This window comes from Hypanus sabinus, chromosome 7, assembly GCF_030144855.1.
Source record: "Hypanus sabinus isolate sHypSab1 chromosome 7, sHypSab1.hap1, whole genome shotgun sequence".
Lineage (NCBI taxonomy): Eukaryota > Metazoa > Chordata > Chondrichthyes > Myliobatiformes > Dasyatidae > Hypanus > Hypanus sabinus.
Genome location: NC_082712.1, coordinates 170,798,695 through 170,823,475, shown reverse-complemented (window position 1 = coordinate 170,823,475; position 24,781 = coordinate 170,798,695). Strand labels below are relative to the sequence as shown.

Sequence of the window (24,781 nt, the reverse complement as noted above, 5' to 3'; positions counted from 1 at the left end):
ACATGTGACAAATAATGTTAACCTTTCATTTCACATGTGCACCACACTCTTAGTGATGAAATGACTCCTAATCTTTGTTCTGTATTGTATATTTCCATATCCTGCTATTGTGACCTCCTGCTCTGACTTTCCAGCTGTTAGGAATATCGTCTGTGGATCTCATTGTTCTTGATCTGATCATTATCATGGACCAGAATCGGGTATAATATTACCGACATGCATTGTGAAATTTGTTGTTTGGCAGCAGCAGTACATAAAAATACTATAAGTTACAAAAAGAAATATATATTTAAAAAAATTAATTAACTATTGCAAAACTAGTGAGATGGTGTTTATTGTTCCTTCTTTATCCATTCAGAAATCTAATGGTGGAGAAGAGGCTATTCCTAAAACATTGGGTGTGTGTCTTCAGGCTCCTTTAACTCCTCTCTGATGGTAGTAATATGAAGAAAATATGTCCTGGGTGAGGGGGCCCTTAATAGCAGATGCCACCTTTTTGAGACATCACCTTTTGAAGATATCCACGATGCTGGGGATGCCTTTACAACCCTCTGGAATTTTTTTTCCGATCCTGTACAGTGGCCTCTCTGTACCAGACAGTGATGCAACCAGTTAAAATGCTCGCCATGGTACATCAGCAGAAATTTGCTAGAGCTTTTGGTGACATACCAAATATACCTGCTGCAGAGCCTTCTTCATAGACACCTCAATACACTGGGCACAGGATAGATCCTCTGAGATGTTGACACCCAGGAACCTGAAACTGCACACCTTTTCCAACTCCTGATAAAGGTTTAGTGTGTGTTCCCTCAGCTTTCCCTTCCTGAAGTCCACAATCAATTTACAAAACACATGGACTGGTGGGGTGATGAAATTTAATACTGAGGTGCAGAATGATGCATTTAAGTATCAAGAGTAAAGAGGCAATATAATCTTTACAAATCTTTCAAATGGCAGGAGAGTTTGTCAAAGCAGTTTACAAAGGCTTTATACATAAAGTGCGAAAGCAAAGCAGTTATGTTTAACACTAAAAACACTGGCCTGGAAGGAAAGTCTCTAAACCTGGGCACTGTACTTCAGGAGGACTGTTTAAAAATGTCTGGGATAATAGACTGCAGTCAACTGGAATAGTTGGGATTGTTCTCTTGGGAGTAGACTAAATAGGAAAAGATTGGACAGGTGTTTGGTATCGAAAATAAAGAGACATTTTTCCATTGAAGGTTGGATTGACATTGCTAACATTGGCATTAGGAACAAAGGTAGACACTTTCTTATTCAGTGAGTTATCATGAGGAGGAATTTCTTTAGCCAGAGGGTGGTGAATCTGTGGAATTATTTGCCACATATGCCTGCAGAGGTCAAGTCGTTGGTATATTTAAAGCAGAGATTGAAAGGTTCTTGATTAGTAAGAGTGTCGAAAGTTAGGGAGAAGACAGGAGAGGGATTTAGAAGGATAGTAAATCAGCCATGATGAAATAGGGTGGACTCAATATTTAGCAGAAAGATGCTGATCATTCTGTATTTTGATTTAAGTGTGCTATAAAAGTATGAGGGCGTGATTTATGTACAGACTTTATTTACAAAAAGTGAAAAATAAATTCTGCTCCTTTGTCTTATGGTCATCACTCAAAAGGCTGAAGAAGCAGTTTCAACCATGACAAAGAGCAGTTGAATAACTATGGGATTAAAAAAAATAATTGCAGGCCTTCAGGCTATGAGCCAAGGTAGAAACGCTCTGGGTAACTTTTACTTTAAAATACTAGTATACACCCAAGGCCTCTTGACACCAAGCAATGTGAAATATTAAGATGAGCTTCCAAGCAAATTTGTGGGCCATATGAAAAGCACAGGAAAATGATGAAAACTTTGGGGATGTTTCTAGACCAGGCATGGGCAAACTATGGCCCGTTAAGTTTTTTAATCCGGCCCGCGGAACTTGATGAAATTATATTAATAAACCTTGTTAACGTTTTTTCCCCGCAATTCTGACGTTTTCCCAATAGATGACGCACTCTATATATATTGACCTTCGTTGAGGTGCAGCGTATTACTCCACAATCGCGCTTTACTCTTTGTTCGGCTTGACCTATTTGTGTGAACAGGCATTCAGCGTCATGAACATCAAGAAAGCCAGCCACAGATCCAAGTTAACTGACCAACACCTCAGATCCATCCTCAGAATCGCCACAACAAAATTAAATCCAGACTTTGATGCGCTGGCTAAAAAGGGAGACCAACAACACTGTTCCCACTGAAATTAAAAATAAGTTTCTTCGTTGCGTTATGTAAAAAATGCATTTGAAAATATTTTTTTCAATAAGCCTTACATGTTACATGTCATTTCTGTTAAGTGATGGACATGAGTAGTGCGCAGGTGCACGTACGTTCTCAAAATAAAAAATGCGCTTCAGATCAAATAACGTGCTCCACATACTGGCGCGCTGTCACTGTTCTGTCCTTGTGCTGGTCATTGTTGAGTTTTGGCACGGGACAATTGAATAAGAAGGAGCAGGACAAGTAGACCTGCATCTCCTACCGTTTTTGAAATAAAGACAGTCAGGAGGAGAGGATAATATCTTGAAGGATAACAGAATTTTCAGTGCTTTAAAATAATAGCTGTTACTATTAAAAAAAAGCTGTATTTTATTCATTTAATTTTCAGTGTTTTAAAAGTCATTTCAATAAATAGCTAAATACCATGGGACTTCAAAGACAGATATTTTGTTGTAATGCATTTGTTCATTTTCAATTGAAATTAAAGCACATGTTTTCTACATATCCCATGATATTTTATTTTCTCTTATGAGGTGCATTACCAAAACACTCTGTCCATCTGCTCCTGGTCCGGCCCCCCTGTCAAATTTTAGAACCCTTTGTGGCCCACAAGTCAAAAAGTTTGCCCACCCCTGTTCTAGACTAATGCAAAATGAAATTCAGAGATTCAAAAGCACAAAAAAAATTCTGCAGCTGCTGGAAATCCACAGTTGCACACATAAAATGCTAGAGGAACTCAGCAAGTCAGACAGTATCGAGGGAAAGGAATAAAAAGTAGAAGTTTCGAGTGGACACCCGTTATCAGAATAGGAATCAGCTCAAAGGGTAGTCCCTTTATTCCTTTTCAAGGATGCAGAAGAGGTCAGATCATGGTTGACAGAGATGAACAGTTGCCTACAATTTATTTGGAACGAGGCCGTAGAACATTTAAAAACACATGCATTTTGCAAAACAAAATCCTAAAAAGGTTATGATACAGGAGGAGGTCAATTAAGCCATTTGAGAGGAGAAAATAGTTTGCTTTTGCTTTAATCTTGGTTTACAGCATGAGGTCTGCAGCCTAGTAGGTTGTATCTCTTCATGTGCACCACGTATTATTTAAATGTAGGAGGGTTCTGCCTTTTGAGACAGTGAGTTTTGGATCTTGAACCCTCCCGGTTAAAAAAAGATTTTCTTCACTTCTGAACCTACTATACTTTATGTATACTGTATGTGCTGTGATCTTTAATTTTGAAGGGAAGTGGGTCCTACCTCTGTACTCATCAAGGCTCCTCAAAATTTTAAGCACCTCAATTAAATTAAACAAGAGCTACAAGGTAATGTTGCAGCTCTGTAAAACACTGGTTAGACCCCACTTGGAGTGTTGTGTTCTGTTCACAACCAGACTTTTTCCCAGGGTGGAAATGACTAATATGAGGGAGCATAATTTTACAGTGATTGGAGGAAAGTATTGGGAGGTGCAGAGTCAGAGGTAGGTTTTTTTTAAACACAGGAATAGGTCCATGGACTGCACTGCCTAGGATGGTGGTAGAGGCATATTCATGAGGGACATTTTAAGAGATTCACAGATGGGTACATGGATGAAAGAAAACAACCTTATCCAGTGTTTCTAACCACTGTAATTTTCCAGTCCTGGCATTGTGTGAAAATACAATATCTTTCCTGTGATTATGATGACTAGCTGGATCGGGAATTATTGTATGTCAGTGAGAAGAGTCCTGTTTTGTAGATAATTTCCTTATTTCCATTCCATCCTATAGAGAAAAATTGGGGAAGATTAATTTGTTGCCCGAGGATGACAGCAATAACAGACAGATGTATAACCTATAATGTTACAGATGTCATGATGGAAACTGGGATTGAATAGGGTAGTTTTTGTCAAGGACCACATAGTCTCCTGTGTCATATATTTTCTATTTTATTTTATGAACCTCTATTTGAATGTCCATTTTCATGAAGTTTACATTAATAGGAACTATTTATTCATTTCAGGGAGGTAAGTTTCAACTGTCATGATCACCAGTTTTATTTTGAGGATTGGCCATGAATTTCTGTGAAGCATGATAACGTTAGCAGATGAAAGTTGGAACCTTTTGAAATGAATAAGGAAGAAAGTACTTACTCTGAACTATAATGCACTCTCTTGCTGTTGCATTTTGATTTAACTTCTGTCAGAGGCTCAGGTTTTTGAATGGAGGGAGATGTTGTTGACCTTAGAATGAATATACAGCTGAGATAACTGATTAATTCCCCTGAATTCTTCCTATGCAGATAGCAACAGTGTATTTGCTACTTAATCAACATATTTTAGTTTTGAAAGCTTCCTTGTTTCTTAATCTATTTAATATTTTGGAAGTAAAATTGTAAGTATCTCTCCAATTGGCACAAGAAAAAATCCATTCTAATGCATCAAAGTGCTTTTGTGGCCGGAATCCCAGATAGTTAATTTGATGTGGAGCATTCACATTGTTTCTGGTATGTCTTCTTTTCCTCTAAATAGCATATTGGAGGCCTATATAACTTCAAGCAAGATCTTTACAATTGCAGAATTATTTCACTCAAAACTGCTGCAGATCTTGTGGAACATTAATTCATGTGTCTCACTGTGACCCTTAGCTGGAATGATGGGAGCTGGTAATGACAAACACACCCATTCATTTACTGAAATGATCACTCAAAAGTGCTTTATTTCTCTCATCAGCATAGAGAATTTCCATATGTATCTTGAAGACATCATGCGACATCGATGGGAACTCGAAGAGGGGAAGGAAAACCCACTGCAGGGAATACACTTTAGGGCTCTTTCTTCCAGGGTAATTGTAGAAATTTTGCACAGACTATGTGATTACCGTTTGGATGCCACAGATGTATTTGACCTTCTAAAGGTGAGGGATTTTATTTTCTGGAATTTTTTTTCTCTTCAATATATTAACCTAGAGCAGGGGTGCCCAATCTATTTTATGCCATGGACCAATACCATTAAGCAGGGTATCTATGGATCCTAGGTTGGGGACACCTGATCTAGAAGAATATTAGCACAATGGTGTTGGTCAGGTTGTTGAAATGTTGATGTTTTTATTGTGGCACACCGAATTTATACACTTATAAAGGTTCTCAGTACCCATTATAAACTTTGCAGCGTGCTGTTGTAGAACAGTTTTTAAAGTTGCTAAATTTATCTGCTGCAAACGTTTTGAGTGGCTTTCCAGTCTTAATGCCTCTTGTGTTCTGCTCTAATTTTAAGATGTTTTTCACTATACTTTACTTCTAAGTTAGATTATTTATAGTTTTTGTAAAAATGCTGCTGTTAAATACAGGAACATGAGGAAAATTGTGATTAGATACCACATCTCTACTACTGAATTTCATTATTGTATTACTCTAAACTTCAAATCCACTGTCTTTCTGAACAAAATTATCAAAGGTTTAATTCCTTACATTTTTTTAAAGTTAATTTCAAGTTTACTTTTCGTTGATTTAATTTGCATGCAACTGACAGTTAATTGTACACCATAGAAATAGGCCTTTCAACCAACCATCATGCCTATTTATAGTAATTGCATTTGCCTGCATTAGTTCAGTATCCTTTGATTCCTTATTCACTAAGCTTGCGTGGGGTTTCTTTATGCTTGTACTTTATGCCTCTATTAATAGAATTAAATATATTTTCTTCTTGAAGAAATTTTCACAAAATGTCTTTTGGAGATTTTTGTGCAAGCCTCTGGGCCTGCACCCTCTTGAAAACCTTTGATTATTTGCCTTTCTTTATTCTTTCAATGAAAATATATCATTTTAAATTTAATTGGCTCTGCATCTACTGCCTTCTCCAGTCTATATGGCCTCTTGGAATCTTTTATCTTCTATATAGACTACAAGCTTTACAATTATGGCCGTCCCTACGAGCACCCACATACCTGTAGATATTTACCCCGATTGATCCTGGTTACACCCCCCACAAACCCGATGACTTTTGTAAGGGGGAGCAAGATCCAATAAAGTCAAGTGTTGGATCTGGTTAATGAAGGCGTAGGCCAGATCAAAGTGGCAGGGTTGCATGACACTGAATCTTAAGTGACGAGATCAAGAAGCACAAGGGGGATGATTTGCCCACTGCCCGCAAACTCTTAAATGTCTTGATGTTAGGTACATGCATTCATTCCAATGAACTCAAGAGCTAGTTTTCTCACTCCTCACCTTCAGTAAATTTTGATGTGATTTATTATCGTACTGTGAAGGTGTTGTTACTGTATCAAATGATTTTTGTGTGCTTTCCCACTTAAAGGCAAAATGAACTTGGAAATATATGTCAAAATTGAACCAGTTCATTATCTGGGGGACGGCCTGTATATCCAGGTCTGAGTAGTAATTACTGCATATCAAGAACTGTTGTACTTGAGCTTGAAAGAATGAACTTAGTTCTAATGAACTTGGGTATCACAACTGTCTTACTAAAAAGAACAATAGCCAAAGCAAGGATGTGGTCCATGTTTACCTTTCCTTTCCTCCACAATCTGCCCACCCATCACAATTTCTGTAGCTTATGCTTTATAAATTTCTCACATCTTGTAGCCTTTTTTGTGGTACTCTGTACTTTTTAGGTTGTATATTCATATTTGTAGACTATAAAATCAAATAAAGATATTTATTGAGAGGAATGGTGTTACAAAGCAAGATTTGGGGTCATAGAACACTACAACACAGGAACAGGCCTACAGCCCATCAGGTGTGTGCTAAACCATTAATTTGCCTAGTTCCATCAACCTGCAGCTGGACCAGAGCCCGCCATACTCCTCCCATCCATGTATCTATCCAAATTTCTCTTAAATGTTTAAATGAACCCTGTACCTACCAACTGGCAGCTTGTTCCAAATTCTCATCACAGTCAGAATGAAGAAATGCCCCTGAATCATTTCACCTTTCACCCTTGACCCATGACCTCTAGCTGCCTCACCCACTTCAGTGGGAAAAGCCTGCTTGCAGTTTACCCTATCTATACCCCTCATGATTTTGTATACCTGTATAAAATCTCCTCTCTATCTTCTGCGTTCTAGAGATTAAAGTTCTAACCTAGTCAACCTTTCCCTATAACATTTTTGTAATCCGACTCTTGGTATGATGTATATGAATTTTATTTCAGGGTCTCGAAGCAGATAGCTTAAGAGTAGAAGCACTCGGAGAGGACAACACTGGGGCTAGATACTGGTATTTCTATGGCACCAGGCTGTACAAAGAGATGCCTCCACCCGTGCCGCCAAAGGAGGACCTAAAATATAAACTATCAAAGAATGATAACAGGTAATTAAAATTTTGTGTCATAATTAGTTTAAATTTATTTAAGTACAAGGTTGATTCAAATTGCCTGTTAATTGCAAAAATTCATTTTGATCAGTGTGCAGTGATGTCTCTCAATTGGAATGAGAGAGTACCTGGATATTTCAGGTAATTCTCCTTGAACATAAGGACTGTTTGCTGACTCTGGCTCTGTGGTCACTGGAGTTTAGAAGAATGAGGGAGGATCTTGTTGAAACCTATCAAATATTGAAAGGCCAAGATAGAGTGGATTATGGAGAGGATGTTTCCTATAGTGGGAGAGACCAGGACCAGAGAGTACAGCCTCAGAATATAAGGATGTCCCTTTAGAATGGAGATGAGGAGTTTCTTTAGCTAGAGGTTAGTGAATATGTGGATATATACAGCTCGGCCTCCACAGCTGTATTCATTGCCACATACAGCTGTGGAGGCCTAGTCACTGAGTACATTTAAAGCAGGTTCTTGATTAGTAAGGCGATCAAAGATTACAGTGTTTTCCTTTCTTGGCCTTTTTTGCCCAATTATTCTTCCGGCAGCCTATGGGTTATTGCAGGTGTGTGTTTTTTTTTTAAACTACCTTTTAAAAATAAAAACAAGCAGGAGTGGACTGTTCGGTATGTTTGTGGCCGATGTTCTCGCTCAGTGTCATTCCTGCTCTCTCCCCTTTTCATCCCTTTTATGTCAAGATTGCTTGTGACTTTGCAAACAAGGTATTTTCTAGATACAGGAAATTCTGCAGATGCTGGAAATCCAATGCAACATGCACAAAATGCAGGAGGAACTCAGCAGGTCAGACAGCATCTATGGAAATGTATAAACAGTTGACATTTTGGGCCAAGACCCTTCTTCAAGACTGGAAAGGAAGGGGGAAGATGCCAGAATAAAAGGGTGGGAAGGAAAGGAGGACTGGCTGGAAGGTGATAGGTGAAGCCAGATTGGTAGAAAATGTAAAGGGCTGGAGTGGAAGGAATCAGATAGGAAAAGAGAGTGAACCAGAGGAGGAAGGGAAGGATTAGGGGACCCAGTGGGGTGGTGATAGGCTGGTGACGCCAGCGTGGGGAACCAAAGAGAAGGAAAGGGAGGGGAAGAAAAAACTTCCAGAAGGAGAAATTGATATTCATGCTGTTGTGTTGGAGGGTAACCAGTCGAAATATGAGCTGTTATTCCTCCACCCTGAGAGAGACCTCATCATAGCAGAAGAGGAGGCCATGGACCAACATGTTGGAATGGGAAGGAGAATGGGAATTAAAATGGCTGGTGTCTGGGAAGCTCCATTTTTGGCGGATGGAGCAGAGGTGCTGGACAAAGCAGTCCCCTAACTTACCGAAGTTGAAGAGGCTGCATCAGGAACACCAGATACAATAGACAAACCCAACAGATCCACAGGTGAAGTGTTACCTCACCTGGAAGGACTGTTTGAGGCTCTGATTGGAGATGAGGGAGAAGGTGAATGGGCAGGTGTAGCACTTTGGCCGTTTGCAGGGATAAGTGTCAGGAGGGAGATTAGTAGAGAGAGGCAAATGGGCAAGGAAATCACTGAAGGTGTGATCCCTGCAGAAAGTGGGAAGGAGGTAAAGATGTGTTTGTTGGTACAATCCCTTTGGAGATGATATAAGTTGCAAAGAATGATGTGTTGGATAAGGAAGCTCATGGGGTGGTAGGTTAGACCAAGAGGAACCATCAGGCACTCTGTTCCCTGAAGTGCTCAAGAGTATTAGACAGAGACGGTGTATGGACCTGGGCTGCCTTTTCTATTACTGGTGTATGCAGTCAACGTAGCTCTCTCTTTTCACTAGCTCCATGTGTGGACTTGGCAACTGTAGTTGATGTAAAATGGAAGGAATTCAATTATTAAAAACAAATTATTTGCTTTGAGATGCAGCCAAGGCCAATTTTTATTGCTCCTTCCCAATTATTCTTAGGGCTGTGATGATGAGCAGCCATCTCGGACAGCTGATGTCCTTCGGTTCCCAACTTTGCAAGCCAGCAATGAAGTAAAGGCAAGTTAAAATGGTGTAGGATGTGGCACAAAATTTCATGGTGGAAGTGTTTCCTGTGACTCCTCTGCTGTCTTTGATGTAGGTGTTGAAGTGGCATTGGCAAGTAATTGCAATGCATTTTGTAGATGATGATGCATCCATGGTATGCTCATGGTGGAAGGAATGAATGTAGGGTGGGTAATGCATTCCCCAATTAAAAGTATGCTGCTTTTTCCTGGATACCCTTGTACACCTAAAGTAACTTTAATGATAGGTTTACACATTGAAGCATGAATACTGTGAGTTTTCTTCAGTGTTGTCAGATGTTAACTTTCAGTGAGTCACTGTAACCTTTGCTTTCTAGAAAAGGAAAGAAACTTAAAGAGGAACAAAAAATGAAAAATTCCAAGATATTACATAAAAATACTACAAAAACTGAAAATGAGAAGCTAAAGAAAAAGTGGAAACTTCGTTACAGTTTATCAAAATCAAGGTAGGGTAGAACATGCAAAGAGCAGTTCCTTTTCATAATGCGTTAGTTAAGTAACATTTTGCTGAATAATGCTTGTTACTGTTGCAATTAACACACTTCTTCCAGACTTCAAGATTTCCGTTTTATATTTAGGTTTGAGAGAGGAGAAAAGGGAAGTGGACTGCTTGGTGGAACTTCTGATGAAGAGGCTAATGTGCAGAAGGAAAATGATGCAATCGGGTGTAATGGTAAGAATGTATAAGCACAAAGCACTAGTGGTGGTACTTATTGGCAGGTGAAGAGTGATGAAGAATATGCACTATGTGGCATTTAGTAAATTGCTAATTAGATGTAGATTATGGAACTGAAGCAGTTCATGATTATATCATACTGATATGAAACATTTAACAAAGATCCCAAACATATGTTAGCTCTGGGGGATGCTGGTGGAAAAAGTTTATATGTGCTCAGTTCTGGTCACCTCACTACAGGAGGGATGTGGAAACTATAGAAAGGGTGCAGAAGAGCTTTACAAGGATGTTGCCTAGATTGGGGAGCATGCCTTATGAGAATAGGTTGAGTGAACTCTGCCTTTTCTCCTCAGAGTGGTGGAGGATGAGAGGTGACCTGATAGAGGTGTATAAAATGATGAGAGGCAGTGATTGTGTGGATAATCAGGATTTTTCCCATGGCTAAAATGGCTATCACGAAAGGGCACAGTTTTAAGGTGCTTGGAAACAGGTGCAGAGGAGATGTCCGGGTAAGTTTTTCACGCAGAGAGTGGTGAATGCATGGAATAGGCTGCTGGTGAAAGTGGTGGAGGCAGATACGATAGGGTCTTTTAAGAGACTCCTGCAGCTTAGAAAAATAAAGGCCTATGGGTAACCCTACGTAATTTTTAAGGTAAGGACATGTTCAGCACAGCATTGTGGGCTGAAGGGCCTGTATAGTGCTATAGGTTTTCTGTGTTTCTATATCATTGAAGTAACTGTGCCACAATTCCTTGATTTGCACTCTTGCTTTACAAGTATAAATGTTGTTTAGTCATCCGTAATGCTAAACAACCACTTCCATGTTCCTTTGGCACATTAGGCATGATATTGTATTGAAACTTAAGAAAATAGGCATTGGGTTATCCTGGGCTACTTCACATTTGTATCACCCGCTTCTGGAGGCCTAATGTCAAAAAACTTCAAACATTGATGGATTTGTATTTATTTTGTTTCAATTGCATGGGGTTTGATTGTTATGTAGTATTTTCTAATATAACATAGTCGAGGTGATGAGAGTTTTGGGGGAATTCAGATTAATTTATCACGAGTACATGGAAACATTCAGTGGAATGAGTTAACAACCAAACACATTCCAGTGCCAACATAGCGTGTCTACAGAGCTCAGTAGAGCACACAGAACACAACACAACAGAACAACAACAGCAAAACAAGCCCCTTTCCTCACTCCCATCAAACCTCCGACCCACACCACACACAAACAGTCCTCCAACTCCAGGACAGACCTCTGGGCTTCAACTTCTGGACTTTCATTCGACCTTTGGGCTTAGATCTTCGGTATCAATGGGGGTTCCTTCGACAGTAGTTTAACTTGGATGTTATTCTTCATAGGGTTTGACAGCATTCCTCGAGTGTGATGAAAACAAAGCCAAAATATAATACTAATTTTTCTCTCTCTCTCTCTCTGATTAATTTCTGGAACTAGTTTCTTCAGTACTGCATATAGATGAAAAGAGCACATGGAGTCTTGTATGTCACACTTTAGAAGAATGGAAACATCTGGCTGAGTCCTTTGGAGAGAGTCAGTGTGCAAAGGAAAAGAAGCTGTATAAAATTTTGACTGAGAACTTCATCCCTGAGATCAGCAATCTACTTGTACAGAAGGTGAGCTTATTTCTGTTTAGGTAAATATAGGTAACATCATGAGTAGGACAAGAGCATAGGGGCATGCCAAAAAATTTATCACAGGCCAGTCAGCAAAACTTGGTAGAAGCAAGAAAAAAAGAGTCAAAATAAAATTTATTATTGAAGTACCAAGGTAGTATATGTTACCATATTTGGGGCAGCACAGTAACGTAGTGGTTAGCACAATGCTGTATAGTACCAGTGACCTGGATTCAGTTCCTGCCTCCGCCTGCAAGGAGTTTGTGTGTTCTCCTTGTGACCACGTGGACTTACTCTGGTTTCTTTCCAGAGTCCAAAGACGTGCTGTTTGGCAGGTTAATTGGTCACTGTAAACTGTCCCATGATCAGGCTAGCATTAAATTGGAAGATTGCTGGGCAGCGTGGCTCGAAGGGCCACATAAACCTGTTTGCTGTATCCCAATAATTTTTTTAAAAAATCCTTGAGATTCATTTTCTTGCAGATATTTGCAGAAAATAAATATAATAGAATTTTTGAAAAACTACATATACAAAGACCAACAAAAAATCATGTGCAAAAGAAGACAAATTGTGTAAATAAAATAAAGAATATTGAGAACATGAGTTGTAGAGTTCTTGAAAGTGGGTCTGTAGGTTGTGGCATCAGTTCAGAGTTGTGGGTGAGTGAATTTATTCACAATGATTCAGGAGACTGATGTTTCAGGTGTAATTACTGTTCCCAATCCTGGTGGTGTTGGACCCAAACCTCCTGTACTCCCTGCCCAATGGTAATGTGTGTTCATTTTGATAGTGCCTGGAAAGGGGAGAGACTTGTAGCATTTGAAATTGGTTATATGCAAAATTTATAAAATTAATATGAGACAATACCTTTTTAGGTGGAGAATAGTTGTGATTTACAATTTGCTGCCTATTAGGTTGGTAGAAACATTATCACTTAGAGCTTTCAAGAAGAAATTGGATGAGGAAATAATTTACAGAGATGAGGAAACAAGTGGGGAAATGGGATGACTTGAGGGGTCTACCTATAACCAACATTGTGTACTGAATAGTGGTTTCCAAAAAAAATTTTATGAAATAGAAAGGCTTACAGACTGTTTTCCCCTTTTAGATGTTTCATCTCTAAATTGATCGATTTAATTGCTTGGCTTTCAGAAGTTAATATATTTGGCTTTTAAGATCAGGCTTTTATTTCCTTTTTGAAAGGACTTGGCGTGGCTAATGGGAAGAAAGGCTCTATCTTTCTCCACTTGGAATTATCCATTGTGCTGGTCCTCGGAAGTCAAGTTCAAAGTGCAGTCTTTGGTCAGAGAAAATGGGAAATAATAGAGCAGCAGAATGAGGATGTCATTTATTTCTTATTTTCAATCCAAACAGTTGATCCTTTAAATTGTGGATTTTGTGGTATTTATAGCTGAATAACACAAATTAACAGGGTTTCTCCAATACAGGTTTAGATGCTATCTGAATAAAAGCACATTATAGTTTGTGGCAGAGACTCATTCCAAAGACTAAGCCACATTGGCTGTCTTCATTTAAAGTGTAAGCAGATGTTGGTGGCCAGCGTGAAATCATAACACTTTCAGTCGACAAAGATGTAAATAATATTCCCGGTTTCCCCTTCACCACTGAGTGAGTGTATCTCAGTGTCAAAAAATAACCATGTGGCATAATTAACTTTTCTTCTGTCTGCAGGAGAAACAACTGCAGAAGAAATTTGCTGAAATGCTTCCTCGTAGGGCTTCAGATCGTCTCCTTGTGAAACGTACCCAGCAGGAGGAATTGGTAAGTGATCATTCCCACCATCTCTTTCCCAAGTGCATGCTGGAGAAGATGGGCAGGTCGCCTTCATTGTACTTTTAGAGCAACACTGGATGAGGTAAAAAGATAGATGGGAGCCACAGCTCTGACTGTGAGGGTAGCCTGGAATGATCAGATCCCCACCATCCCAACTATACGCCTGTGACCCATCAATTACTACACCTTCCTCCTTAGTATCCAGCCCTATCAGAAAAATATAAGGCTACGTAGGAGGGAATGTTAGATTGATCTTTGTATAGGTTAAGAGGTCGGCACAACATCATGGGCCAAAGGGCTTGTATTGAGCTGTACAGTTCTATGTTCTAAGTCATCATGATGTACCACCCTGTCAATTAACACTTGTCTTGTGCAAATACCAGGCATGATACACTGATACTGACATTGAGTTCCCAGAGGATTCCAAGCTTTGAAGATTGTGGCATTTAGTAGGCAAATCAGTGTGCAAGTATGCCGCCTCTTCCCAGAAACATAAGTAATGCTAATCACATTAAAAATGTAACATTATGTGCCTAATGTAAATTTAGATGAATCTGCCCTGTATTATGTATATTTTGACCCAAGAATTTGTGATTTTTGCAGGTTTCTTCCCTACTGAAGGAAAGACAAGCTGTGTATGGTAGACTGGGGGATAACAGATTGAAAGATGGGTACTACTATGCAGCCCAGCGGCTGTTTACACCACAGGAAATTAAGCAAATTGAGGAAGAAGGAAGAATTCTTGCACGTGAAGGTAAGTCTGTGTTCCTCAATGTCTTCAACATGATACTTTGTTTGACAGAAAAATGTTTGAAATATTTCTCCATTTCTGAAAAAGAGTTGTTGTACTTCCATGTGCAAAATTTTGAGTGTATTGGAGCATTATATAGTGTTGTTTAAAATACCTTCCATGTTAAGACAGAATTCATGCCAGGTCACTTTAGTTTGTTCATATAGGAGTTTGGTGTCCGTGAACTACTCTTTGGGGAGCTTTTGTTCCTTCTATTTCCCTGCTGAATATTTGAGTAATTTATGGTTGATCTTGTCATGCACCCCAGCCTGGTTTTTCTGCACTGCAGAAAATAATAAATTAAAACTTTCTTATGCAATGGCTTAATCTTTGTTCCATCACGATAGTAGCATAGCGGTTAACATGATGCTATTATAACTGGGGGCATTGGAGTTCAGAGTTCAGTTCTGACACCATCTGTAAGAATTTTGTATGTCCTTCCCCTGAAGTGCATGGCTTTCTTCTGGGTACTCCAGATTCCTTCCATTGTCCAAAGACATGCTAGTTAGTAGTTTAATCGGTCATGTAAATTGTCCAGTGATTAAACTAGGGTTAAATAGGTGGGTAGCTGGCCAGAGCAGCTCAGTGGGCCAAGGGAGTTTGTTCCACACAGTATCTCTAAATAAATAGGATAATTAAACAATGTTAGCAGTAATGGCAATCTACCAAATTTTCAGGCTTTTAAAAGAAAAAAGAAAAAAAAATCTGTCCTAAATTTTATTGTCATCAATCTTTGCACTTTCCGTTACAAGGCACTTCATTTCTGGTTTTGGATTCCATTCTAAACTGCATCAAGAGAGTCTGAGACAGGTGGCTGAAAATCTGAAAGAGTAAAGGAGACTTAAATATGTGTAAACCACAGAACTATAAGATGTTTAATCACAAGTGATGATTCTATTTACCTTAATTGCTTGGTTAATTTAATTGTACTCTGATAAAAACAGAGTTAGCTTTGAAACGTTGGGGGGGGGGGGGGGGCTGTATGGTTGAGCAGTGAATAGTGCAATCACTTTACAGTGCCAGTTTATAAGGTTGGGGTTCGATTCCCACTGCTGGCTGTAAGGAGTTTGTATGTACTACCTGTGACTGCATGAGTTTCCTTAGGCGCTCTGCTTTCTTCCCACGTTCCAAAGATGTACAGTGAGGATTGATGAGTTGTGAGTATGTTTGTTTTGATTCAAATAACGCTTGTTTCGATGTACGTGTAACAAATAAAATTAATCTAAAAAGAAACATGCAGATATCTTCTTTAACTATTCATTGCAAAGTTCGAATTCCATTTTAGAAATCTAAATCTGATAGCAAAAGTGAGCATAAAGCTATCATAAAATCTTGTCTGACATTGACGTCAGGCAAGGAGCTCTGTCGTCATTGCCTGATCTGACTGAATTATGACTCAAGAACCTCGCCATCTAAGCTGCAGACGTGCAAGCTGATTGCAGTAGTTCTAGCCGATTGGCTTTTCTGTACACAAAGGACGGCAATTAATGAATCTTTGATGCTGCTGTGTTATAAGAGTGGGTAGTGGTTTTCAATTTATGAGAAAAGAAAGTTCTTTTTTTACTTTAATGTTTTGATGATATGGTGGAATCCATCACCTAAGTTAAGGTGTTATTATTCTTGCCATATAATTAGGAAACATTCCAATAACCAAAAAGCAAGTTGCATAAAATATACAGATAACTAATTTAGAAATGGGTATAAAAGAAAATCTTTGGATTGTCATTCTCCAAAATAGTCTGGTTGTCTAAATCTTTTGGTCCTTATTTTTCTCGTCTGTGTTTTTGTGTATCATATTCAAAACAATATGTTGCTCTGGAAGGGTGTGTGGAAAGTAACCACTCAAAATAGTCACAGAACACTCCAGCACCGAAACAGGCCCTTCGGCCCATCTGGTCCATGTCTGCCTACTGAAACTTCCTGTAATATATCCTGGATGACTCATAATTATGTTTCATTTTTGAAAAAGGAATGGTTTGAATCTGGGAAGGGAATAAAACAAAAATAATCACATTATAAGCTGTGAGATTATGTGCTGTGAGATCCTTTATCTTTCGGAATCAAATACTGCATGACACTATACATTTTGAAAATTGAAGTCTTACTTTGTCCTAGTCAGGGTATTTTATTTTAAATACTGTCAAGGACAAACTTTTTTGACCACCTTGTTGCCTTTGTAGACTGGAAACATGATAGTATTGGCAGGGAGTGACCACCACAAAGCAAATAAATATACCTTGACATGTAATGTAAGTGCAACATGTTTTATAATTGTAGAGGGAAGTTTTGTCCTGATGTTGACTTCATCTATCTCCTCCCCAAAATAGAACGAGCAAAGCGCCGACAGATGCGAGAAGAGAAGTCGATGATGTCCAATGCCAAGAGTGTGCTGAAGAGAAAGCACAATGCATCATCTCATTCCCCAGTCAAATCAGAAGAACCCGAGAAGAAGAGACTTGAAGTGTAAGCAGTCTTTGGCTCTGAACTCTGTTGTTGGTCATTTTCCATGTTCTGACATTTTGAATCTTCATACACTTCCCATTTTGTCCATCTATTCAAGATCTTTTGTCTCCTTGGGGAACCTTATGGCTGGTTACATGGGTAAATTCATTGTTGTGATACAAACCTAAGTAAACCAGAAAGAACTTGGTGGAGACGTACAAGAAGGTAAGAGGCATAGATTGAGTGGACAGCCAGAGTGTTTTTCCCATGGTTGAAATGGCTAGTACGAAGAGGTTTAATTTTAAAGTGATTGCAGAAAAGTATAGGGAAGGATGTCAGAATTGAATTTAGCAAAGAGTAGGAGAGATGTGGCATCCTGTTAGTCCATGACTGATGCATATTTGATTTTCATTTTTACCTATTTGACAACTGCAATCTTTTTTCTTCTCCAGGCATTATACAGATGATGAACAATATGTTTCAATGTATAAAGGTCAGTGACATTTCTTTTGTTACTTAATCTATAAGAATTGACAATGCTGTAAGTGTAACTTGCTGAAACTTCAGTGACAATGCCTTCTGGCAAATCTGAACATTTAATGTCTTTGCATATTGTCTTGCCTTCTGATTGGACTTGTGTATCATAGTTTGGAATGATTTTTGCATTTGACCTTTGTTCAGAGAAGTGATCTTATAGAAAAATCAAATAACGCCAGAGTGGGTACAAGAGATTATTGGAAGAGTCATTAAAAGTCTATCAAGGAATTAAAGCAGGGGTTCCCAGCCTTTTTTTATGCCGAGAAGCCTTGCCATTAACTGGGGGTCCGTGGTCCCCAAGCTGTGAACCCCTGAATTAAAGCCATTTTCTGGTCTTCAAGTGGATCCATTCTGCTCTCCAGGGATTTTTTTTTTTTTTTTAATTTTTTTGGTGACTCGATCAAAGCAAAAGGATTGAGTCATCAATGTAAGACAGTTCCAGTTTACCCAGAGAGTGACTTGAATATGGAGCAGCATTGAAGTATCTAAGAACTAGGTTGATAGATGCATAAAGGTAAATAGAAACACGTACAGACGAGGTTTATTATGTAGGGTAGGAGATGACTTATGGGGATATGAGCACAGATGGGTGGAACACAAAAATGAGAAAATCTGCAGATGCTGGACATCCAAAGCAACACACAAAATGCTGGAGGAACTCAACAGGCCAGGCAGCATCTTTGGAAAAAGTAAACAGTTGATGTTTTGGACTGGGACCCTTCATCAGTATGGTATAGCTTGGGATTCAGTGTAATGTTCCTGCTTACATAGATAGAGTAGTTGTATTTTACTTAGCCATAGTACTGCTCTCGGTTTTTCAATACATGTGTTTGCTTCAACCTCACTGAACACTTTGTTGTTTGCAGTACTGGATGCTGTAAAAGTTCACAAGGATTCCTGGCCATTTAGTGAACCGGTGGATGAATCCTATGCTCCAGATTACCACAAAATCATTGAGGTATAACAGACTAGAGGATATTCTGTTAATAATAGTAAAATTGGTTTTCTTCTAGAAACTTTGGAGCTGAATTTTATCCAGTGACCATCAAGCCTTGTCTACCACTTCACTAGCATAGAGTGCCTTGAAAAAATTTTCAGCCTCACAACTATTTTCACAGTTTACTGTCATTTTTGAAATCTAAAATATATCGAAGTAGGTATTTTTGAGTTAATCTGCAAAATATTGTGCATCATGTCAAATCAAAAGAAAAATTCCAAAACCTGTCAACAATTTACTAAAACTTAAAATCCAAAATTGTGAAACTGCACTCAGCCTAAAGACCTGTGTGCCATGGTGTTTCACATGCTCATCTAAGTAGATAATCGAACGAGAGTTCTTGGGCAATTTGTTCCAGATTTCAGTTGCCCTCTTGGTGGAAGATAAATCTTTTAAATCTGCTCTGAATCTCCTACTGTTTAAACCAATGTCTCTGTTTACTTATCTGTTTATTCAGAGATCTACTGCCCAGCAACCCATCTATTTAACATTTGCCTAATCAAAGGACAGTTTACAATGACATACAAACCAGAACAAACTCCTTACATTTGGAGCTGGAATTGAACTGTGAAATCAGGAACCCGAACTGTAATATCGTCATACTAACTGTTATGCCACTGTGGTGCCCCTACAGTACTCTGCCAGTTACAGGTACACTGCTAAAGGGAAAAGTCATTCACTTTACACCCTTACAATGTTTTTCATAACTTTTGTACACTTCCCTGCTCCAAAGAAAAGTTAATCAACTATTGGAGTGCAGGCCCAGACTACCCACTTTCTGCTTATGGTCAAATACAATATCCCTTTAAAATCATGGTGATGGTCTCTGATCTCAACAAATTGTGCAGATTAATCCAGTCCCCAAGACCTTTTTCCACATATCAGTCCCCATGTCCACTATCAATTATGGTATGCTGGCATATGACTATCTGACCTATTCCTGCTGCTTCCTTGCAAGGGATTGGACCCCAATAGTCAATTAACTTTTACCTGCTAAATGTATTATGCTTTTCATAAATGCAGCAAAGTCTTCATCCTGCTCTGATTGTCCATTTCCAGTAACACTGATCACCTGTATTCATTCTGCTGTTCATAGGAACCGATGGATCTGTCAACGATTGAGAAAAAACTAAGCGAAAAAAAGTACAATAATAAGTGGGCCTTTGTATCTGACTTTAGGCTCATGTTTGAGAACTGTGAGCAATACAATGGAAAAGGAAATGGTTAGTTTTTATACATGATTTAAAGTTGTTAATAATCCTTAGTTTTAAACATTTTTTATTGATTGAAATTTGTCTGATCCTGGTTATTTTCTGTTTTACTTAACTAAGTGCCTCTGAGAAAGTTTCAAATTACACTGCTTTCATTCACATTAAATATTAGAAAATTAGTTTGAGGCTGTGTGTTTTTGCCTGAAAGACATACCTTTGCTTTAATGAAAGGAAGATGAAAGAAATCTTTCTACCTTCCTTTGTTAGATTACAACACAGTCATTTTTGCTATATTTTATGAAATGGAACCTGGGGAATATTTCATGGTTGAAATGGGTTTTGGGAACAAAATAATTTGGTTATTTACTTGTCATAAAATTGCTTTGGACAACAAACAAATCTTTTGCATTATTGCATGTGTTTCTACAGTAGACGAAATCATTCTGCAGTCTTCGTATCTTTATATACAAAATTATATTCTCTTGTCCAAGTGAAAAAATGTTATTTCTGGTGTACTTACAAATAAGTTTATCAAAATTATTTCAGTTTTTGATTTCATACTGGCTTGTCTATAGAATATACCGTGATGGCCCGAGCTGTGGAAAAGTGCTTCAACAAAGCAATGATTAAGTACTTTCCCAAGGACGAAATGGACAGCGAAGATGAGTTCTCAGCTAAGATTACATGTGGAAAGAAAGACAAACAGAAAAGTAAACCAAACCATTTAGTGAAGGATGAAACCAAGCCTCTGACCAAAGCAGCTGAAGATGGGTTTGGAGCGCCAAAGGTCAATGGTTTTCTAAACAGTAGTCCAGCCAGTGACATTCCGCAAGTAATTGCTGAACCCAAGGAGGAGGGAAATTCTCAACAACCGATGCATGTTACAGTTCAAAAGCAAACCACAGAGGTGAAGGTAAGAGCATTTTCTAATAATAACTTTTGTAGATTGGTATTGTGGCGACCCATTTCCTGGAACATCCGAACCGGCTCACAATTAAATAGCCTGCAGGGGTTTGCGAGCGCAGAGCTTTGGAGCCTCTGGGCCACGGGGGGCAGGTTGAGGGAGGCTTAAAAGTGAGGCTGAGGATTTCGAATAAAGTTTTTTCCTTCGACTGCAGTTACCGACTCCGTGTCGTAATTTTAGCGCTGCGTGTAGCACACCGCTACAATTGGTGACCCCGGCGGTCCAAACGATTTTTGGACCAGAAATGACCAACGCCGCCTCTGTTCATGCAGTTTCGTTGAAACTGCTGGGTTTCTGGACACAGCGACCGAACCTATGGTTCCAGCAAGCCGAAGCCCAATTCCACGCTCTCCAGATCACCTCAGAAGACACCCGCTACTACTACGTGGTGAGCTCCCTCGACCAGGACACAGCGGCCCAGGTCGCGGAGTTAGTACAGTCGCCCCCGGCAGACGGCAAGTACACAGAATTCAAAGCCCTGCTCCTCAGGACTCTCACGGCGCGAGCAGGCTGCCCGTTTACTGCACCTGGATGGCTTGGGCGACAGACCTCCATCGGCTTTAATGAATGAAATGTTGTCTCTAGCCGACGGACACACACCCTGCCTCATGTTTGAGCAGGCATTCCTGGAGCAGCTGCCCGAGGACATACGCCTGCTGCTGTCCGACGCGGATTTCAGTGACCCCCGGAAGGTGGCAGCCCGGGCGGACTTGCTGTGGAACGCCAAAAAGGTGAGTGGGGCGTCCATCGCACAGATCTCCCAGCAGCAAACCAGTCCAGGCCCGGCCACAGAGCCCGCCAACCCCCGGCCCAAGGAACACTGGTGCTTCTACCACCAGCGGTGGGGCGCAGAAGCCCATTGTTGTTGCCCGCCCTGCAAGTTCCCAGGAAACGCCAAGGCCAGCTGCCGCTGATGGCTATGGCGGCTAGCCATCGGGATAGCCTCCTGTATGTGTGGGATAGAAGGTCGGGACGCCGGTTTTTGGTCGATACTGGTGCCGAGATCAGCGTTTTACCTCCGATGAGTAATGACACCCGCAGCAGGGCACCGGGTCCCCCCCTGAGGGCCGTGAACGGCAGCACAGTAAGGACCTATAGCGCCCGTCAGGTGGAGCTACAGTTCGGCTCCAGCCAGTTCACGTGGGACTTTACACTGGCCGCCGTAGCCCAACCGCTTCTGGGTGCGGATTTTTTGCGGGCTCACAGCCTACTGGTCGACCTGCCCAGGAAGAGACTGGTGCACGCCGAGACCTTTCAGACGTTTTCCCTGGGTGCAGCCCAGTTGCCAGCCCCTCACCTTGGCTCCATCACGCTGTCCGACAACGACTTCACCAGGGTCCTGGCGGATTTCCCATCGGTTCTGGTACCGCAGTTCACAGCGGCCATGCCCCGACACGGCGTACAGCACCACATCCCGACCCAGGGACTACCCCTCCACGCCCGCGCTCGGCGGCTTCCCCTGGACAAGTTCCGACTGGCAAAGGAGGAGTTCCAGAGGATGGAGGAATTGGGGATCATCCGGCGGTCCGACAGCCAGGCCTCCCCCCTGCACATGGTGCCCAAAGCAACGGGAGGCTGGAGACTGTGCGGTGACTACCGCAGGCTGAACGAGGCCACCACACCGGACCGCTACCCTGTGCCGCACATTCAGGACTTTGCAGCAAACCTGCACGGCGCACGGATCTTCTCCAAGGTAGACCTCGTCCGAGGGTACCATCAAATCCCGATGCATCCTGATGATGTCCCCAAAACGGCTCTCATCACCCCGTTTGGCCTTTTCGAGTTCCTCCGCATGCCGTTTGGCCTGAAGAATGCCACACAGACGTTCCAGCGGTTAATGGACGCAGTGGGACGGGACCTGGACTTCGCGTTCATCTATTTGGACGACATCCTCATAGCCAGCAGCAGTCATCAGGAGCATCTGTCCCACCTCCGTCAACTCTGCGCCCGACTGAGTGAGTACGGTCTTACAATCAACCCCGCCAAATGCCAGTTCGGACTCGATACCATTGACTTCCTGGGCCACAGGATTACTAAAGACGGGGCAACCCCTCTGCCCGCTAAGGTAGATGTGGTCCGCCACTTCCCCCAACCCACCACGATCAAAGGCCTTCAGGAATTCGTAGGTATGGTCAATTTCTACCACCGCTTCCTCCCTTCAGCTGCCCGGATCATGCGCCCCCTGTTCGCCCTGATGTCGGGTCCGAGCAAGGACATTACCTGGAACGAGGAGTCCGCCGCCACTTTCATTCAAACGAAGGAAGCTTTGGCGAACGCCGCAATGCTAGTACATCCCAGAATGGACGCCCCTACCGCCCTCACAGTGGACGCATCTAACACGGCAGTCGGTGGGGTGCTGGAGCAACTCATCGCAGGTCGCTGGCAACCCCTGGCGTTTTTCAGCAAACACCTGCGGCCACCCAAGCTCAAGTACAGTGCTTTCAACCGGGAACTGTTGGCGCTCTACCTGGCAATCCGGCATTTCAGGTACTTCCTAGAAGGTCGGCCCTTCACCGCGTTCACGGACCACAAACCGCTTACCTTTGCGTTTACGAAAGCGTCCGACCCCTGGTCGTCCCGCCAGCAACGCCACCTGTCCTACATCTCTGAATACACGACGGATGTCCGGCACGTCTCGGGTAAGGACAATGTCGTGGCGGATGCGCTCTCTCGCCCTACCTTTCATGCCCTTTCCCAAGGGGTAGACTTTGAGGCACTGGCAGAGGCGCAGCAGGCGGATGAGGAGATTCCGTTACAGAACCGCAGTCTCCGGTTTGCAGCTCCAGGACCTCCCCGTAGGCCCGGGTGAGAGGACCCTACTCTGTGATGTCGCCACCGGCCAGCCCCGTCCCGTTGTCCTGACAGCCTGGCGGTGCCGTGTTTTCGACTCCATTCATAACTTGGCGCATCCCTCCATCCGGACAACTGTCCGGATGGTTTCCAGCAGGTTCGTTTGGCACGGACTCCGCAAACAGGTCAGTGAATGGGCCAAAACGTGCATGTACTGCCAGATGGCCAAGGTGCAGTGGCACACCAAAGCCCCACCGCAGCAGTTCCATCCCGCCCACCGGCGTTTCGACCACATTCATGTGGATATCGTGGGCCCCCTGCCAGTGTCGCGCGGAGCGCGGCACCTCCTGACTATCGTGGACCGGTTCACAAGATGGCCAGAGGCGGTCCCGCTCACCGACACTACCTCCAAATCTTGCGCCCAAGCCCTGATCACCACCTGGATATCTCGCTTTGGTGTACCGGCCCACATTACCTCCGACAGAGGCGCCCAGTTCACCTCCAGCCTGTGGTCAGCTATGGCCAGCCTTTTGGGGACTCAGCTGCACCACACAACTGCCTACCACCCACAGTCGAACAGGCTAGTGGAGCGTTTCCACCGTCACCTGAAGTCGGCCCTCATGGCCCGCCTGCGAGGAGCCAACTGGGCGGACGAGCTTCCCTGGGTCCTACTCGGCATCCGCACAGCGCCCAAGGACGACCTGCACGCCTCGTCGGCCGAGTTGGTATACGGCGCGCCCCTGATCGTCCCCAGGGAGTTCCTACCAGCCCCACGGGAGCAAGAGGAAGATCCTGCAGCAGTCCTGGGCAGACTACGCGAGAAGCTCGGTAACCTGGCCCCCATACCCACTTCACAGCACGGGCGGAACCCGACCTGCGTACCCAAAGACCTGCAGAACTGTAAGTTTGTGTTTGTACGAAGGGGCGGGCATCGGCCACCGCTGCGCGGCCATACGAGGGGCCGTTTATGGTGTTCCAGAACAACGGGTCCACATTCGTGCTGGACGTTGGGGGGAAAGAGGAGGTTTTCACGGTGGACCGCCTCAAACCAGCCCATGTGGACCTGGCACAACCGGCTGAGTTCCCGGCACCTCGGCGCAGAGGCCGACCTCCCAAGCAGGTTCTGGCCCAGACTGTGGACATTGGAGGGTGTATCGCCAGTTCTGGGGGGGGGGGGTTATGTGGCGACCCATTTCCTGGCACATCCGAACCGGCTCACAATTAGATAGCCTACGGGGGTTTGCGAGCGCAGAGCTTTGGAGCCTCTGCGCCATGGGGGGCAGGTTGAGGGAGGCTTAAAAGTGAGGCTGAGGATTTCAAATAAAG

The 24,781-nt window shown here is 42.2% G+C and overlaps 1 protein-coding gene and 1 long non-coding RNA gene across 4 annotated transcripts in view; one reads left to right on the top strand and one right to left on the bottom strand.

The window, feature by feature from the left end:
- Window positions 1-24,781, bottom strand: part of LOC132397391 (uncharacterized) — a 78,463-nt gene that overhangs the window by 17,908 nt on the left and 35,774 nt on the right. The gene's annotated exons all lie outside the window — the stretch shown is intronic.
- LOC132397387 (uncharacterized) overlaps window positions 1-24,781 on the top strand; it is a 92,332-nt gene that overhangs the window by 45,169 nt on the left and 22,382 nt on the right. For both annotated transcript variants that reach the window (XM_059976095.1, XM_059976094.1), the window contains exons 3-14: window positions 4,976-5,159; window positions 7,412-7,569; window positions 9,928-10,056; window positions 10,189-10,283; window positions 11,752-11,930; window positions 13,623-13,712; window positions 14,328-14,478; window positions 16,842-16,977; window positions 17,409-17,449; window positions 18,360-18,451; window positions 19,587-19,713; window positions 20,277-20,614. In XM_059976095.1, coding sequence (XP_059832078.1) covers window positions 4,976-5,159; window positions 7,412-7,569; window positions 9,928-10,056; window positions 10,189-10,283; window positions 11,752-11,930; window positions 13,623-13,712; window positions 14,328-14,478; window positions 16,842-16,977; window positions 17,409-17,449; window positions 18,360-18,451; window positions 19,587-19,713; window positions 20,277-20,614 — 1,720 coding nt within the window. The remainder of the gene's footprint in view (window positions 1-4,975; window positions 5,160-7,411; window positions 7,570-9,927; window positions 10,057-10,188; window positions 10,284-11,751; window positions 11,931-13,622; window positions 13,713-14,327; window positions 14,479-16,841; window positions 16,978-17,408; window positions 17,450-18,359; window positions 18,452-19,586; window positions 19,714-20,276; window positions 20,615-24,781) is intronic.